The following is a 14,539-nucleotide window of genomic DNA, read 5'->3' on the forward strand; positions in this document are numbered from 1 at the left end:
GAGGGCCTGACTCCTTCTCTCCCTTTGCAGGGATCCTCCTCAGAGTTCGAAATTGTATCTGGTGAGGACAAGAGGCTTTCCCAGGAGAGCAGGAAGTCGGTGAGTTAAACTGCCAGCTCAGTTCCCTGGGGGGAAGCTCGTTTGGGGCTTGAGACAGGGCTGTTAGTACACTGCTGGGGCACGATGTGTCCACGGGCAGGCGGTGGGGACCGTGTGAGATGGGCAAGACCGTTTGTGGTGGTTTCCCCTGCACTGACAGGGTTTGCTCTTCCTGAATGGGAATGGAGGCCAGGTAAGTAGCGGATGATCAGGGGCAGTAGCTAGGGAAAGAGGGCTGATTCCCAGCATGTCTAGGTGAGTAGCAAGGCCAGAGCAGCAGTCAGCCAATTCTCCCTGCGCCCACTTCCCCGTCGCCTCACCCCGTTTCAGTCCCTGGCCTGATGCACGAGGGCTGTGGCACGCACACAGGAACCACTGCACGATTGCTCCCTTTGGCCCATTTCCCGGGACACGGTCAGGAAGATCAGAAGGGGGAAGCGAAAAGCTGCTGCAGAAGGGCCTTCTCCCTCGCTATGCAAATGGGCCGGCGCCGGTGACTTCCCTTTGGGCGGGCGCCTTGTGCTCTGGGCAGCTGGGCGTTCAGCCAGTAGGGCAGGCCATCAGCCTGGGAAACTGGGTGTCTCAGGGCTGAAGAAAGGGGCTGTAAAGTCCTGAGTGGCGCAATCTGGCTCTGCACTTTTCATAACCCTTTCAGTCTCTGTGCAACCTGACAATCGCTCGGTTATTCTACCCTCCACCCCCACCCCACACTGCCCCCCTGCCACACACACAGTCAATGGGATTTTTGCACCCACTCTGGCCTGTTTAGGATCCTCCTGTCCCCCTGTTAATTATCCCTGTAAAAACTACCATAAGACTCAGCATGGCTAGCAGGCTCTGCTCAGCAGGTGCCCATTGCTGGCACAGCAGAGCTTGTTGGGCAGGGTCCTGACTGAGGCCCATTGGGTAACCTGCACTCAGGCTGACTGTGGTAAGCTTGGCTGTGTCCCTGCCAGGAGTCCCAGGGGATTGCATCCCTTGAGAGCATTGCCAGTCACTGCCTCCCGGCCCCTCTTTCGCCCTGAGCAGGCTGCTGCTGTTGGCGGTGTTGTTTTTCTGGGAGTCTGGCTGCAGGCTGCAGTGTGTGGGAGAGTGAGCAGCATTCAGGCTGATTCAGACTAGAAACTGAGCTGCTGAGGAAGGGGGCACTCGCCCCCTAGCATCCACTTATTGCCTGTACCCAGCCCTTGTGTGTCAGCCTGTGTTTTGGTTCCCAGAGCCTGGCCTTGTCCCGTGGCTGTTCTGCGGGGAGCATACCTAAAGTGGGGAATCCTTCCCACCCTGCCTGCACTGCGGTGGAGCGAGTCACTGCACACTTTGCTCTGGGCCCAGACCACTGTGTCCCGAGTCGGGCACCATCCGGGGCTGGGGAGGGAAATAGGACAGTAAAGAGAATAGCTTCTTGTTGGATAAAAACAGCCCTAGTGCCAGGTCCCAGAAACACATGCTGCTCCACCGGGACAGGTCCCTGGGTTAGTGCAAGGCCCAGCCCACGCACACATTTGCACCAGTTTCACTAAAGGGTGTGACTTAGATAGTGGTTTAATTAATCCAGTGCAGCTTTGTGTGTGGATGCTCTGAAATCAGCTTATAGCCGTCTGGCTTCCACCTGTCCGTTGAGAGGTGCCAGCTCAACCCATTTAAACCCCATAGGGAAATTCACCCAGTTTTGAGAGAAACCAGGAGCAGGCGAAAGGGCGGCTACTCCCCAAGCCACCCTGCTCCGTTCCTATTGATAGCAGCTTCCCCTGGCAGACGCTGGGAATGGGCTTCGCTCCAGTAACTTTACTGGTTGGTGTTGTCTTAGCCAGTTTTCTCTTGCCTCTTATCATTGGCAGGGGGCTTTACAGCTGACCTGTGTGCTGCCTGGCTGGGCACATACAGAGGCTGCCAAGTGTGGTGTGCCCGGACAGGGTGCCCTCCTCAGCAGCATTGCTAACGGTGATAAAAGCTGATGAGGCCAGAAAGCCACAGAGCTGAGGACGACCTGTGGTTTGTGAAGCTGGTGGATGTTGCTTTTTCGCGTTCCCCTTTATGAGTCAGCCGCGGGATGCGTGAGAGATGGATACGGACTCCTGCAACTCGGGGATTTCCCGGGGCAATGGGGGCAAAAGGACGGGGGGCGGGGCATCAGTCGGGCAGCCCAGGGAGCGGTGCTAGGCTCCCAGCTGGTGAAGGCTCACAAGACTTGGCGTGGGAGGAGCCCCGTTCTTGGTGGACTGGCTGGGTGGCACGCAGGGTGAGACCTGTTCCCTCTTGGGAGTCATGGTTCCAGAAGGTGTCTTCGGTCTCCTTGGTAACCAAACAGTTAAATACCCGCAATAGGTTAGGGCAAGTCAGGGCTCAGTAACCGAATGGTGCAGCCGGGAGTTCTGTCAACATGTGCGTAAGTACGTGGGTGTGCGGGGTGACACATGCCGGCAGGTGTGCCCGGCCATGATAAATACAGCCCGGTCCAACCTCGGCTAGCGTCTGTCATGGGACCTGGATCCCCACATGCCCTGGGGTTACTGGGAGCAGGACCACTGCAGAGACAAAGCCCAGTGGGAGAGAGGAATTACGTGATAGAGGCAAGACGGGGCTGCCCCCAGCTTAGCTTGGAGAAGCAGTGGAGGGCTGCGGGAAGGTACCAGGAGCTGCAGAGGAGAAGGGCCTCGTGCCGGCAGTGGGACAGAGAGGAAATGGATGAGACAGGTTCTGAGTGAGGCTGCAGCGGGTCCTTGGGGTCCAGCTCCCGTACGGAATCAGGTAGCACAAGCTGAACTTGTTCCAGTGTGTAGCTCAGAAGCGGCACCTTCTGGCACTTCCCAGCGAGGTGCAGGGTGAGGGGAGTCGCTGCCCATGGGGGCCGGTTTACTTACTGGTCCCCCAGGAGGCTGGGCAGTGGAGACTCCAGGTTCGGTGGTCTCACTGGACTCTGGCATTTGATTGGCACCCACAGGCAGAGCAGGGTTGTCTACCTGAGTCATCTGGGCGAGCTCTCCTATGCTCCAAGATTCCTCTTTTATCCCAGGGCTACCCACAGTATGTCTCCAGGGGGGTGGCCTGTCCTTGAATGGAGACACTCCCCTGCGTGGGGAAAAACCTGCACCAGGCTGGTTCAGATCTCACTGGCAGGTCACGTGTGTGTTCTGGACGCTGTGGGTTCTGGCTGGTCAGTGAGGGCAGGATGGGACTGGTGCTTGCCAGCGTTGCCTGTGTGGGATGGGTAATAGAGAGAGAAGCCGGGAGATCCTAGAACTCTGGTAGACGCTTGGGTTTCACTGGAGTGTCTTTTGGGGTGTAGACGAGCACTGTTGTCTAGAGATACAGGAGCTACTAGAGGGCACTGGAGGCTGAGAGTCCTGCGTGGAGGGAGACACTGTTCCTTTAGCAGGGAGAAGCAAGGGTTAGGTCTAGAAAGGAGGACCCTGGGGTGAGCCCCAGTAAATCCCCTGCCCTGTGCTGATGCCCTGTTCGGGTTCTGTTTAGGGGGTTGAGTTGGCCCCACATTCATTCGCCGCTTGGCATCTCAACAGGAGGATGAGCACCAGTTCTCGGAGACTTCTGGGTTTGGCTCGTATCTTGTGCCCGCCGGAAGGTGCTTGCTAAGCTACCTTCACTCCCCATTACCCAAGTGCTTCGTTAGGGAGCGCTCGCCTGGCAGGGCCGAGGTGGGGCTAACTCCGCGCTTGAGAGCCCTGGCTGGAAGGTGCTGCTGACATGCCGAGAGAGGTTGAACTCTATGACACTGGCTGAGTGACTGGCCGCCTCCTCCCTTGCACACTCCTGCTCTCCCTCAGCTCCATGGGTGCGAGGCTGCCGGGCTGACCTCTCTGACCGACTGCAATTCCTCTCCCAGGACACAGAGCTGCAGAACGAGGACACTAACCTGATGCTGCACCTGCAGCGGCTGGAGAGCACCTTGAGCGTCTTCGCTGAGGAACCGGACAAGAACCAGGTCTTGGCTCACCTGGGGCGCATGGCCCTGGAGTTTAACCGCTTGGCCTCCAAAGTGCACAAGAACGAGCAGAGGACATCCGTTCTGCAGGTAGGGACGTTCCTTCGGCACACGGCAGAGAGGCCTGTGGGGTCTGTCCCCCGCTGGCGTGCCTAGGAAACTTCCTTCCCGTTCACACACACCCCTCACTGTAAATCCAGCAGGGGCCTCCGCAAGGAAGCACTGCCTAGCTGTTGTTTTTCTCCACGTTCTCCCTTTTCCTCTCCTCATTTCTCCCCCCTCCGCCGCATCAGTCCCTCCTTTGATCTTTTCTTCTCTGTGTCCCCATGCTCCCACCTCCCCCTGCTGTCTCTCTGTGAGAAACTGCAGGCTCGTCTGTGTCCAGCCTGCTCTCATCCAGCATCCCCTTGTCACTTCTCTCCCACTTCTGGCCATGAACAAAGCACTAAGTGCCTGGGGCGAGGGGGAAATCTTCCCTCGTGGGCAGAGTGATTGTGTAATTGCTCATTACTGGACATAGAATGACTTGCATCTTCCTCCAAAGCGCTGATGGCGGATGCTACTGAGGGACAGGCTGCTGGGTTAGCTGGACCATTGGTTCGGTTCCTATGGTCCCTAGTAGGGTTGGCCACTTTAGGACCACCCTTTGAAGCACTGAGGTCACGTTCTGCCTGTGAGCGAGATGTGTAGTGCCCAAAGGATAGTGTACGTGGTGCGTCTCCCCTCCAGTAGCATTAGTGGAGGAGAGACCAAGCTGGCCATCAGGGTACTGGGCAGGGGCCTGGCCTTGTTAAATCAAGGGGGTTCCGTCGCTGCAATGCCCTTTCCCTGTATGTCAAGGAGGCTGTGTGAAGCATGAGCCTAAAGCCACTTGTGTTCCTCTGGCAGACGCTGTGTGAGCAGCTGCGTAATGAGAACGAGGACCTGCGGGCAAAGCTGGAGAAGGATTTGGAGCGGAGGAACCAGGCTACGGAGAAGCTTAGGTGAGAACAGGAGGGATGTTGGTTGGGCAAGACGCGTCGTTGGCTGGGTGGATTGGATGGAATTCGGCGTCTTTCCTGCCCCGATTATTAACTTCTTCAAATGCTGGTTGCTGTATGAATCCTTGAGGGTCTCTCAGTCTGCGTTTCTGTTGTGCTCTTCCCGCCGCAAAGGTGTGAGAACCTGGAGCTGAAGAAGATGGTGATGATGAGCAACAAGGTGGGCGTGAAAGGGGACGGTGCGGAGAGCGCTGGTCAGCAGCAGGTAGGAGCAGCCAAGACTCTTCCTCTTCCCAACTCCTCTTCCCTGTGCCATCCCAGGGACAGCTCCCACTCCGCAGGGACAGCTCCCAGCCTTTGTAACAGTACCCTGATCGCACCTTGGAATGGAGTCCCAAGTCCAGAGCACCATGTGATCCAGGAGAGTGCCTGGAAACCCTCTTGGCAAGCCCCCCATTTATCTTCAAAGCATCCCTTAATCCTTCATAGGCTGATATTTTGAATCTCCCAGGGCCCGATTCTCCCCATTTACCCCTGTGTTGCTGGGGTGGTGGCCCTGACTCCAGCAGTCACCCCTCTGTAGAAGGAAGCCTCCAGGGTGGGAGAACAGGCCCTGAGCTTGGAACAAGTGCAGGTATTTGTTTCTTTAAGAGGCTTATTTTGGAGGGAAGAACACAAAGCTATGGCAGAGCTCGTAGTCATTCTGCCATGCTCCTTACAGCCTTGCTAAATGCCACTGGGTCAGTGTTGGCTACCAACTGCAACAGCAGAGAAGTCCAAAGCGGGAGAGCACGGCTGCTCCCCACCCTCATCGCCAAGGGGTTTGGCTGGAAAGGCGCACGTCATTGTAAGGGGAGGAATGGTCTTGGGCGACCAGGGCTTTGCCACTGAGCTGGGGCGCAGACCCCCTCTCCACAGTGGGGAGAATGCTACTTACGCCGCAGGAGGTGGTGAGGCCAAATGAGTGCGGGTGCACTCGTGAACCGTTGCCTTGAAACCCTTGTGTGACTGGGAGGGCGGGTGATTGCTCCGTCAAACCAGCAACAGAAGCGAGTGGAGGGTTCCCGTGCTGAGAGAGGCAGTAAAGCAGCAGGGGACCAAAGCCGAAGGCTGATCTCCCTTGAACTAGAAGGCGTCCCTGGCCTTTGCAGGCAGATGGCTGGGTGCTCCCACCACATCCGCTTCCCCAAAGAGCGGGAGATCTCCCTTTCCCCGGGGAAGGGGGTGGGGACAGGACTGAGGCAGACACCAGAGAGCGCTGTGTGGGACCCACGCCGTCTGGGGTCCAAAAAGCAATTCCTGACACTAACGATGTCTAAATTTCTCTCCCCCTCCCTACCCTGCAATTGCTTGGGTGGCTGATGGGGGGTGGTAAGTGGTGGCCAGAGTCGAGAGATTATCGGGGCAGGCTAGTGGACTCTGCCTGGGCTGCGAGTTCACGTTGGTTACCTGCAGAGAGACAACCGGTGCAAGACTGGTGTCAGTGAGTCACGAGGGTGGAGGTGGGTTCTGCTCCCTGCCAGGCGGGGCTGACAGCCATCGCCGTGTGAGGCAACATGAGCCGTGGTGCTCAGGTGTGCTGGAATGGCGGGAGACAGCTGGGGGAGTGGGGCAGGCAGCTGTTGGACGCAGGACTCTTCTCCTGCTTCCCTGGCTGTGGGATGTGTCTGGCCCAGCTGCCGTGAAAGTCCTGAGGGTTTCTGTTTGCTCTGTCTCCAGAGTGGAATGGTGGCAGAGAAAGCATTGGTCAAGGGCGTGCCAGGGGCCAGTGAGAAGAAGGTGAAGATCCTCGAGCATCAACGCAATGAGGTGAGCTGGGCCTGCTGCGGAGCACCCCGGCATTGTTGGCTTAGACCGTTGGCCTTTTCCCCCAAAAGCGTGCCAGGCCTGGCTCTCACGGCCTAGTGCTAATGTACACACCTTACAAAGCAGTCCCACTCTTGGCATGACAGGCCGTGTCTGCTCAGGACAGGCCCAGGACTAGGAGAGTAGCAGGGGGCTGTGGATCAGTCTGAGGTGCACTGGCAGAGCTTGCGGCTGGGGGTGGCGGTGCTGGAGTAGCAGGGGGCTGTGGATCGAACTGGGGGGAGTGCTGGGGATCGAGCTGGAGGGAGCGCTGGGCTAGTGGGGGGCTGGGGATCAAGCTGAGGGGGAGCGCTGGGGTAGTGGGGGGCTAGGGATCGAGCTGGGATGTGGCACTGGGGTAGTAGGGGGGCAAGGGATCGAGCTGAGGGGAGCGCTGAGGTAGCAGGGGATTGCATTGGGCTAGGGGAGAGCACTGGGGATTGAGCTGGTGGAGCAGGGGGCTGTGGATCACACTGAGACACGCTGGCAGAGCTGGGCTGCCCCCTGCTTGTCTGTGACATTCCTGCTTTGTCTCCTGCTGGAGCTGCTAGTTGCTCAGTAAAGTCACCTAAGCATGAAGGTTTTACAAACGATGGTTCAGCTGTGCCTGGCTAGTGGGAGAAGAACTGGGCTCTGCTTGGGTGCTCTGCTCACACAGAGCTCCTGAGAGAGCGAGAATGTCTGGGGATAGGAGACTGGTAGGCTGCAAACGCCTGTTCGCCCCACTTGCTGCGGGGGAGATGGGTCCATGCCCCAGTTAACTCTATGTCTTTCTCCCCCAGCTGCTGGAGGTGAACAAGCAGTGGGATCAGCACTTCAGGTCCATGAAGCAGCAGTACGAGCAGAAGGTACCTCCGAGGTGTTAGCATGTGCCAGGGCAGATGCTGTGTCTGCCCCTGTGAGCGCTACACACAGACCATTCTTGGCGAATTGTTCTCCTCCAAACTGTGCAATTCTTCTGCAGTGTCTCGCAGGCGAATGTGTGCGTGTGTTTGCAGGGAGCAGCATGGGGGCTACTCGGGTCTCCCCCGCCCCTTTAGTGCACTCTCCATTCCCCAGGCTCTCTCCCCATCCATATAACATTGAGTCTCCTTCCATCCATGCCAGCCTAGGCATCTATGCCATTCTCCTCTTCACCGTGATATCTGAGCCCATCTCTTTCCCTTGGAACCTCCTGTTTCATGCATGACACAGGTGGGGAGAGGCAGCTGAAGAGGCTGTGGGAAGTTTTAAGTTAAAATGCAGGTGGGGGTGGATGGGAAAATGGGGCTGGGAGTTGCACCTCTGCTGTGCACAACCAGCTGCGGGGGGCGCTGCGTTCCAGACAGTCATGTGGCCGCCCTGTCCCCCGGCAGATCACAGATCTGCGCCAGAAGCTGGCAGACTCCCAGAAGGCGCTGGACGAGCTGGAGGCAGAGCGAGAGCCGAAGCAGAGGGACTTTGATCGCAAACTTCTCCTGGCAAAATCCAAGATAGAAGTGGAGGAGGTGAGTCTTGGGCGGGAGGGGCTGTATTCTCCCCCCACCCAGGAGCTGGGCAAAAACCAGGCACTTGTGCGTTGGCTTCCTCTTGCCACAGTAACCCTGACTCTTCCCAGCACATCGTCTCCCTCTGGCTCCCCAGGTGTCTCCTGAGCCAGGCTGCTTCGGCTGAGTGAGAGTCACTGTGTTAGCAGAATGATTGAACAAACTCTGGGCCGGGGCAGTGGGGAGAGATGGGGCATGTAGCTCTCCTCCACAGTCTGCGAGGAGGCAGCGATCCTTCTGCATGCCACATTTTGGAGCAGCGGGCGGGCCCCATGCGGACTCTCTGGGGGCACTCTGCCTCCCAGCACCGGTCTCCTGCTTCAGCGTAGTAAACCCCCCCTTATGGGAGCGAACAGTTGGAAGGAGGCTGCCTCCTGTCAGGTCCCAACAACCGGGCTGCCGCTCGCCCTGCAGCACCAGTCAGGGGCCGCCACAGGGCCTGGTAAGCAGGAGCAGGTCCATCTCACTGCTTTCAGATTGACAAGCCTGGCTGGCTTGGGGCGGAGGGGAAGAGGGTCAGACTAGGGGGAAATATCTGCTGGGGGTGAGGGAAAGAGGCTCTGAAATCTGCTGAGCCCTCCATAGGGGCCGATTCTAGTTGAAGGAAGGGCAGAGAGGTCTGACTAGACTCCCTTCTGCTGAGCCATGGCCGTGCGAGAAGGCACCTTCCCGATCAGCGCAGAGGTGCTGCGCTCTCTGCTTCCTGGTACTTGACCTGAGGGATGAGTCTTTCCTCTCTCGCACCCTGCTCTGCCACCTGGCTTCTCCCTTCTGACACGCCCAGGGAGGGAGCGACAGGCCTGGGATGAAGGGCAGTGGGTAACGTATGGCCACGCCTTCCTCTGACCTCCCTGCCTCTGTCTCTTTCAGGCAGAAAAGGAGAGGCTGGCTGGGGAGGTGAGGGATCTGAAGCAGAGAATCAGGTTCCTGCAAGAGCAGCTGGCACCGGTCACCAAGCAAAGGGAGTACCAGGAGAAGGAGATCCAGAGGCTAAACAAGGTGGGTAGCCTGGCAGCATCCAGCCTTGGTTGCCCCTAATAAGTCTTTGGTTTCCACGGACCTGTTCATACAGGTGTTCCTGTACCTCTGGCAAACTGCAGTTCCCAGGCACTGCCTGCACCTCCTATCCAATGCACTGTGTCTCCGAGCAAGGCAGCAGCTGGTCCTTTCCATCTCCCTCCTCCCAGCTGGACAGGAAACCTAGAGCAGCTGCTCGCTGTCCTGCCTTCCTAGCCAGGATCTTTCACAGAAACCCCTCCTGGCCAGCTGTGTGGTGCTGGAGAGCAGCGGCCCAGGGAGACCTGCGGTGCCTGAGAGGGCAAAGAGCTAATGTTCTAGGAATTGGCTGAGCTGAAAGAAGAAATGTTTCTCCCCCTGTGGGAAGAGTCTCTGATGGAATCTGCCTCGCTCAGGGGATTATGGGAGGGCCTCCGCTCATGACTCCATCAGACAGTGTGAGGGCAGCTGGAGGCACGTCTCTACAGCTCTGCGGTTGGTAGCTGCAGGTCACCGGGGTCCTACATGGAGCCTGTGCTGACAGTGTACAGGCCGCATGTTGCAAGCGCAGCTGCAGGAAGGGCCTATGTCTCTTTTGGGGATGGGGCATTACAGGGGAAATAGCCCTTTGTGGCACTTGGCTGGCAGATACCCCTTGTGCATCCAGCCTGCCTCTCCGGGTGTTCTGGATACCAGCCTGCCCCTCCTCAGACCAATCATGCTGTCTCCAAGTTTGAGCCCTCTCTGTCTGTCCCGAGCCGTGCTGGCTGACCTGCCCCTCGCCGTGCCCATGTCTGAATCCTGGAGGGACACAGCTGTGCCCTGGGCAGTACATGCCAGAGGCTTTGCCCAGACATCCCGCAGCAGCGGCAGGCACGTCTCGCTGTTGGATAGTATCAGGGGGTAGCCGTGTTAGTTTGTATCTACAAAAACAACGAGTCTGGTGGCACCTTAAAGACTAACAGATTTATTTAGGTATAACCTTTCGTGGGTAAAACACCTCACTTCTTGCATGTATCTGAAGAAATGGGGTTTTATCCACGAAAGCTTATGCCCAAATAAATCTGTTAGTCTTTAAGGTGCCACCAGACTCGTTGTTTTTGTCGTTGTTGGATGATAACCAGGGCTTTGTTTGGTCCTTAGTTTCATCCTCGCTTGTCTGAGTGGTGACGGGGGGAGGGAGGGCCAATGATAACGTGGGATTTTCCAGGAGGCAGAAAGGTGGGGATTTTGTTTCTTTTAATCAGCAACTGGAGCAGGAGAGGAGAGATGGCCTGGGTGGTGGCTGTGCTCTTCACCTGCACCATGTCCAGGCTTCACTTGGTTTGTCTGCACTAACTGGATATCTGTTGTTCCGGGGCTGCCTTCTCAGCCCCCTTCCAGCTGGGCATCTGCCCCACTACTCTCTGCACTCTAATGGCGCCCTCTGTCCCTCTTCACCCTCAGGCCCTGGAGGAGGCCCTGAATGTCCAGGCCCCTGCTCCTGCCCCTTCTGCACTCAGTAACGCCGTGGAGCCGGGCGGGAGCATGAGACCGCACGAGCTGCTGACCCAGAACGAGCTCCTGAAGCAGCAGGTAAGGAGGGATTGTGGCTCTTTCTCTCACTCTAGTTCCCTGGGCTCGCTGAGGCTGCAGAGCGCGTGAACTCAGACCCTGGGAAGGTCTCGGGTCTCTGAGCAGATTTTGATGTGAATTCTTCGGTTAGCTTGGCATGAAGAATTTCAACATGCGCTCAGAGGGAGGTCGCCTGCCCTGCCACCCCCTGGAGCCTGCAGGAGGTGTCTGACAGGGCCCAGTGACCCTCTCTGCCTCTTCTCTCTGCCAGGTGAAGATCTTCGAAGAGGACTTCCAGCGGGAACGGCACGACAGAGAGAGAATGAACGAGGAGAAGGAAGAGTTGAAGCAGCAGCTGGAGAAACTTAAGAAGCAGTTAACGGTCTCCAACAACCAGGTAGGGCAGTGGGGTGAGGAGTGGGGGAGTCATGCTCAGAATGCTCTATGCTCTGAAGCGAACCTCAAGAGGCGTTTGGGAAGAGGAGGGACAAGTCTGCCCCTGAGCCTTCAGCTCTGCCACGCGATGGCATCTGCTGTGTGCATGGATGCGTTGACATAGCCAATGCTGGGAGAGTTGACTGGGCACAAGTGAAACCCACTGGCAGATGGAGCCGGATCTCTTGACACAATCCTTCCCTGACCCCCGTTTGTGCCGATCGGCCAGCGAGCTGACCCTCGAGGGTCAGCATGTGGGCAGTTTGTTCACCACTCCGCGCAGATGAGATGGAAGTGAAGGCCGTGCCAGCTGGGAAGGGGAACTTGGGTGGGAGAAGACAGCAGTTTCCAGAGTGCTTTGGAGTCAGCAGGGGCTGGGGGGCAGAGACAAACACAGCAGACAACGTATATTCATAGTGTTCAGGGCCCTGCGATCCCACCTAGGATGGCGATAGACCCATGTCCCCAGTGCAGGAAAGCTTGCATCAGCCAGCAGCGTTCAGGTCAGCACTCCCCCCGGGTCAGTTGAGCCCCCTGGCTTCGCTCTGTGGTGGGGAGAGGTACGTGAAAAGCCTGAACCGTGGCTTCTCACCAGCCGCGAGGGTCGGTCACTAAAAGGTTATTGAGATAAAGTTGTTTTCTTGCCTCTGTTGTGGCCTAGAGCCAGCTCCCCCCAGCCTTGGGGAGCTTCGTGCTGAGGGGGGGTTGGCGCTGTCGTCTGTGAGATTTCAAAGCTCTCTTCTCCTCGTGGGAGTAGCTGAGAGGCCTGGGCGGAGGAGCTGTCTCCTCCATCACAGCTGCTTGGGCTGCTCTGTTTGACGAGTTGCAGAAGTTGCCCCTTTGGGGAGATTTGGGGCTGTTTTCCCTTGTCCCTCTCGCCCCGGCACGCAGCCCAGCCGGTCAGTAGCTCTCGGAGCAGCCAGTGGTGGGAGAGCCAAAGGAGCCTGTTGGCCTCAGGGGTGCCAGGCAGGGCTTCTGTCAGTGCTGATGAGGTGGCTTTAGATGCTTGGCCTGAGGGAATCCTCCCCTCGCCTTTTGAGTGGGGGCTGCCAAAATTCCCCTGCCTTTTGGGCTGTAACACCCCACAGGAAACAAGCGGCCACCGGCTGCCAGTGCCCAGCGCCCTTGTGGCCGTGACCTAGGCCGGCCTGCGAATTTATTTTAAAGCCCCTCTGGGATCATGCTACGGGCAGACCAGCATGTGCCCAGCGAGGGTGGGGGCAGTGGGTGCTTTCAGTGCTCCGGTTCGGCCCCAGCGTGGCTCTCAGTGGCTGCTGCTGGGCTGCCCTGCCCTCGGCGAGCAGGAGTTCTGTCCGGCGTCCGCGGGGGGCGGTGCTGTGCCACACCGCGGCAAGGCCCCTCTCCGTTCTGACCCCGCCTCTCTTCCAGCTGCGACTCTTCAAGGACGACTGTCAGAGAGAGAAGGAGGAGAAGGAGAAACTGAAGAAGCTGCTGAAGCAGCACAAGCAGGTATGGAGGGTGGTGGGTAGAAGCAGCTCTCTCCTCTTGGGGACGGAGTGTTGGCTGGAGCAACGTGGGGGTTTTCTAGGGGCGGGGGATTGGAAAGGGAGCAGCAAGGCCAGGGCTACCCTGGGAGTTTGGTGCCCAGGCTGTAAAAACCCCTGCATGCTGGTGTGCAGCTGTTCAGGAGGCGAAGAAATCAGGACGTGTGCCAGAGTTACCGGTGTGCTCTATGCCTCCTGCCCCCAGCACAGAGGGTGTGTCGAGGTGTGGTCGGTACGGGGTGGGGGGGAAGGCGTCTAGCCATCGCAGCACTGAGGTTACTGTAGGTGATGCTGGGGACTGAACCTGCGCTTGGCTGGTGCTGGGATCAGAGGACATGAAAGGATCTTACAGGCATCTTTGCCTCTGCCTAGGATCTTGTGCCAAGTGCTTGTCAGCCAGAGCCAAGGACCAGGGCTCGTGGTGCACAGATGCAACCATGACAGGCACTTTAGGCTGGCACAGATGGGCAGAAGAGGGCTCTGTATAAGCTGGGCTATCTCGGCTTTGTTCCTGAATCTGCCCATCTGCCTCTTGCAGGTTTCTGGAGAGAGGCTGCACCCAGAGCCGGTCCCAGGGCCTTTTGGCCCTGCCTGCCCCATGTACCAGTTCCAGTATAGCCCTCCAGTGCCCCACCCCGTCTACCGTGGCTACGAGGACTGGCAGCAAATCCGGTACCCACCTTCAGCAATGCCGGGCGACCATCCACCAGTGCAAAACTTTCACCACTTCCCTCCTGTGAGTACCATCGTGGGAAGCCATAAGGCTGGGCCAGGGTGGGACCATCCTGCTCCTTGCACGCACCTCCCAGCCTCTCCTGCAATGTCTGGATGTGTTTCAGGCAAGGTGGTTCCTGTCATACAATCCCCAGGTGGCAGCCTGGCAACCTCCTTCCACCTGACCCCCTGCCAGCTAAGGGCCTCATTCCTTATCCCAGAGGGAGTGCAGCTGTGCACACACAATACGTGTGCAGTCAGCGTGACTGCGTGCACATGTGAGGGACTGCACGCACAAGTGACTGATCCAGACGATTTGCACACACTGCTGGTGGGCTGCACATTGGTGTGTGACTTAGTGGCAGAGCCAGGGACAGCCGTCAGGAGTTTGTGGCTCATGAATCCATGATCCATCTGCTGGACTCCGACCACTGATGAACCAAAATGTCAGTGTCTGTATATCTGACCTCACTGATATTTTCCTCTTCCCCATCTATCTGTCTAGGTGCTTATCTGGCCCCCAGCACTAGAATATCTGAAATCCTCACATTCTTGCATTTATCACTGGGAGGGTCTATTACCCCATTCTACAGAGGGAAACTGAGGCACAAAAAGACTGTGTGACTTGCCCAAGGTCACACAGGAAGCCCTGTGTACATTGAACCTGGATCTCTCAAGTCTTGGGACAGGGCCCTAACCACTGGAATATCCTTCCTACATCCCCATCTGCCTCCTGCCAAGTGGTTCTGTACGGAATCTGAGATCTGTTTCCTGCCCTCCCTCACGCTGCCTCGTTCTTTGCTCTTCCTTTCAGCCAGAATACACCTGGCGCCCACCTTGTGCTGTGTCTAGGGCCCAGAACTCCCAAGCAGTGGAGGGAATGAAACCACTGCCCAAGGAATCTGGTAAGGAAACGGTGCTCTTGCACGCCAGGGGTTACTTTCC

The 14,539-nt window shown here is 57.7% G+C and overlaps 1 protein-coding gene across 4 annotated transcripts in view; it reads left to right on the top strand.

The window, feature by feature from the left end:
• TNIP1 (TNFAIP3 interacting protein 1) overlaps positions 1 to 14,539 on the top strand; it is a 48,284-nt gene that overhangs the window by 29,663 nt on the left and 4,082 nt on the right. For 3 of the 4 annotated variants that reach the window (XM_030571743.1, XM_030571744.1, XM_030571745.1), the window contains exons 5-17: positions 31 to 99; positions 3,941 to 4,129; positions 4,928 to 5,022; positions 5,194 to 5,284; positions 6,739 to 6,828; positions 7,647 to 7,712; positions 8,220 to 8,351; positions 9,261 to 9,389; positions 10,833 to 10,961; positions 11,212 to 11,337; positions 12,765 to 12,845; positions 13,419 to 13,616; positions 14,409 to 14,499. In XM_030571743.1, the coding sequence (XP_030427603.1) occupies positions 31 to 99; positions 3,941 to 4,129; positions 4,928 to 5,022; positions 5,194 to 5,284; positions 6,739 to 6,828; positions 7,647 to 7,712; positions 8,220 to 8,351; positions 9,261 to 9,389; positions 10,833 to 10,961; positions 11,212 to 11,337; positions 12,765 to 12,845; positions 13,419 to 13,616; positions 14,409 to 14,499 (1,486 nt within the window). The remainder of the gene's footprint in view (positions 1 to 30; positions 100 to 3,940; positions 4,130 to 4,927; positions 5,023 to 5,193; positions 5,285 to 6,738; positions 6,829 to 7,646; positions 7,713 to 8,219; positions 8,352 to 9,260; positions 9,390 to 10,832; positions 10,962 to 11,211; positions 11,338 to 12,764; positions 12,846 to 13,418; positions 13,617 to 14,408; positions 14,500 to 14,539) is intronic. The other variant, XM_030571746.1, reaches the window with a different exon arrangement.

This window comes from Gopherus evgoodei, chromosome 8, assembly GCF_007399415.2.
Source record: "Gopherus evgoodei ecotype Sinaloan lineage chromosome 8, rGopEvg1_v1.p, whole genome shotgun sequence".
In the NCBI taxonomy this organism is placed as follows: domain Eukaryota; kingdom Metazoa; phylum Chordata; order Testudines; family Testudinidae; genus Gopherus; species Gopherus evgoodei.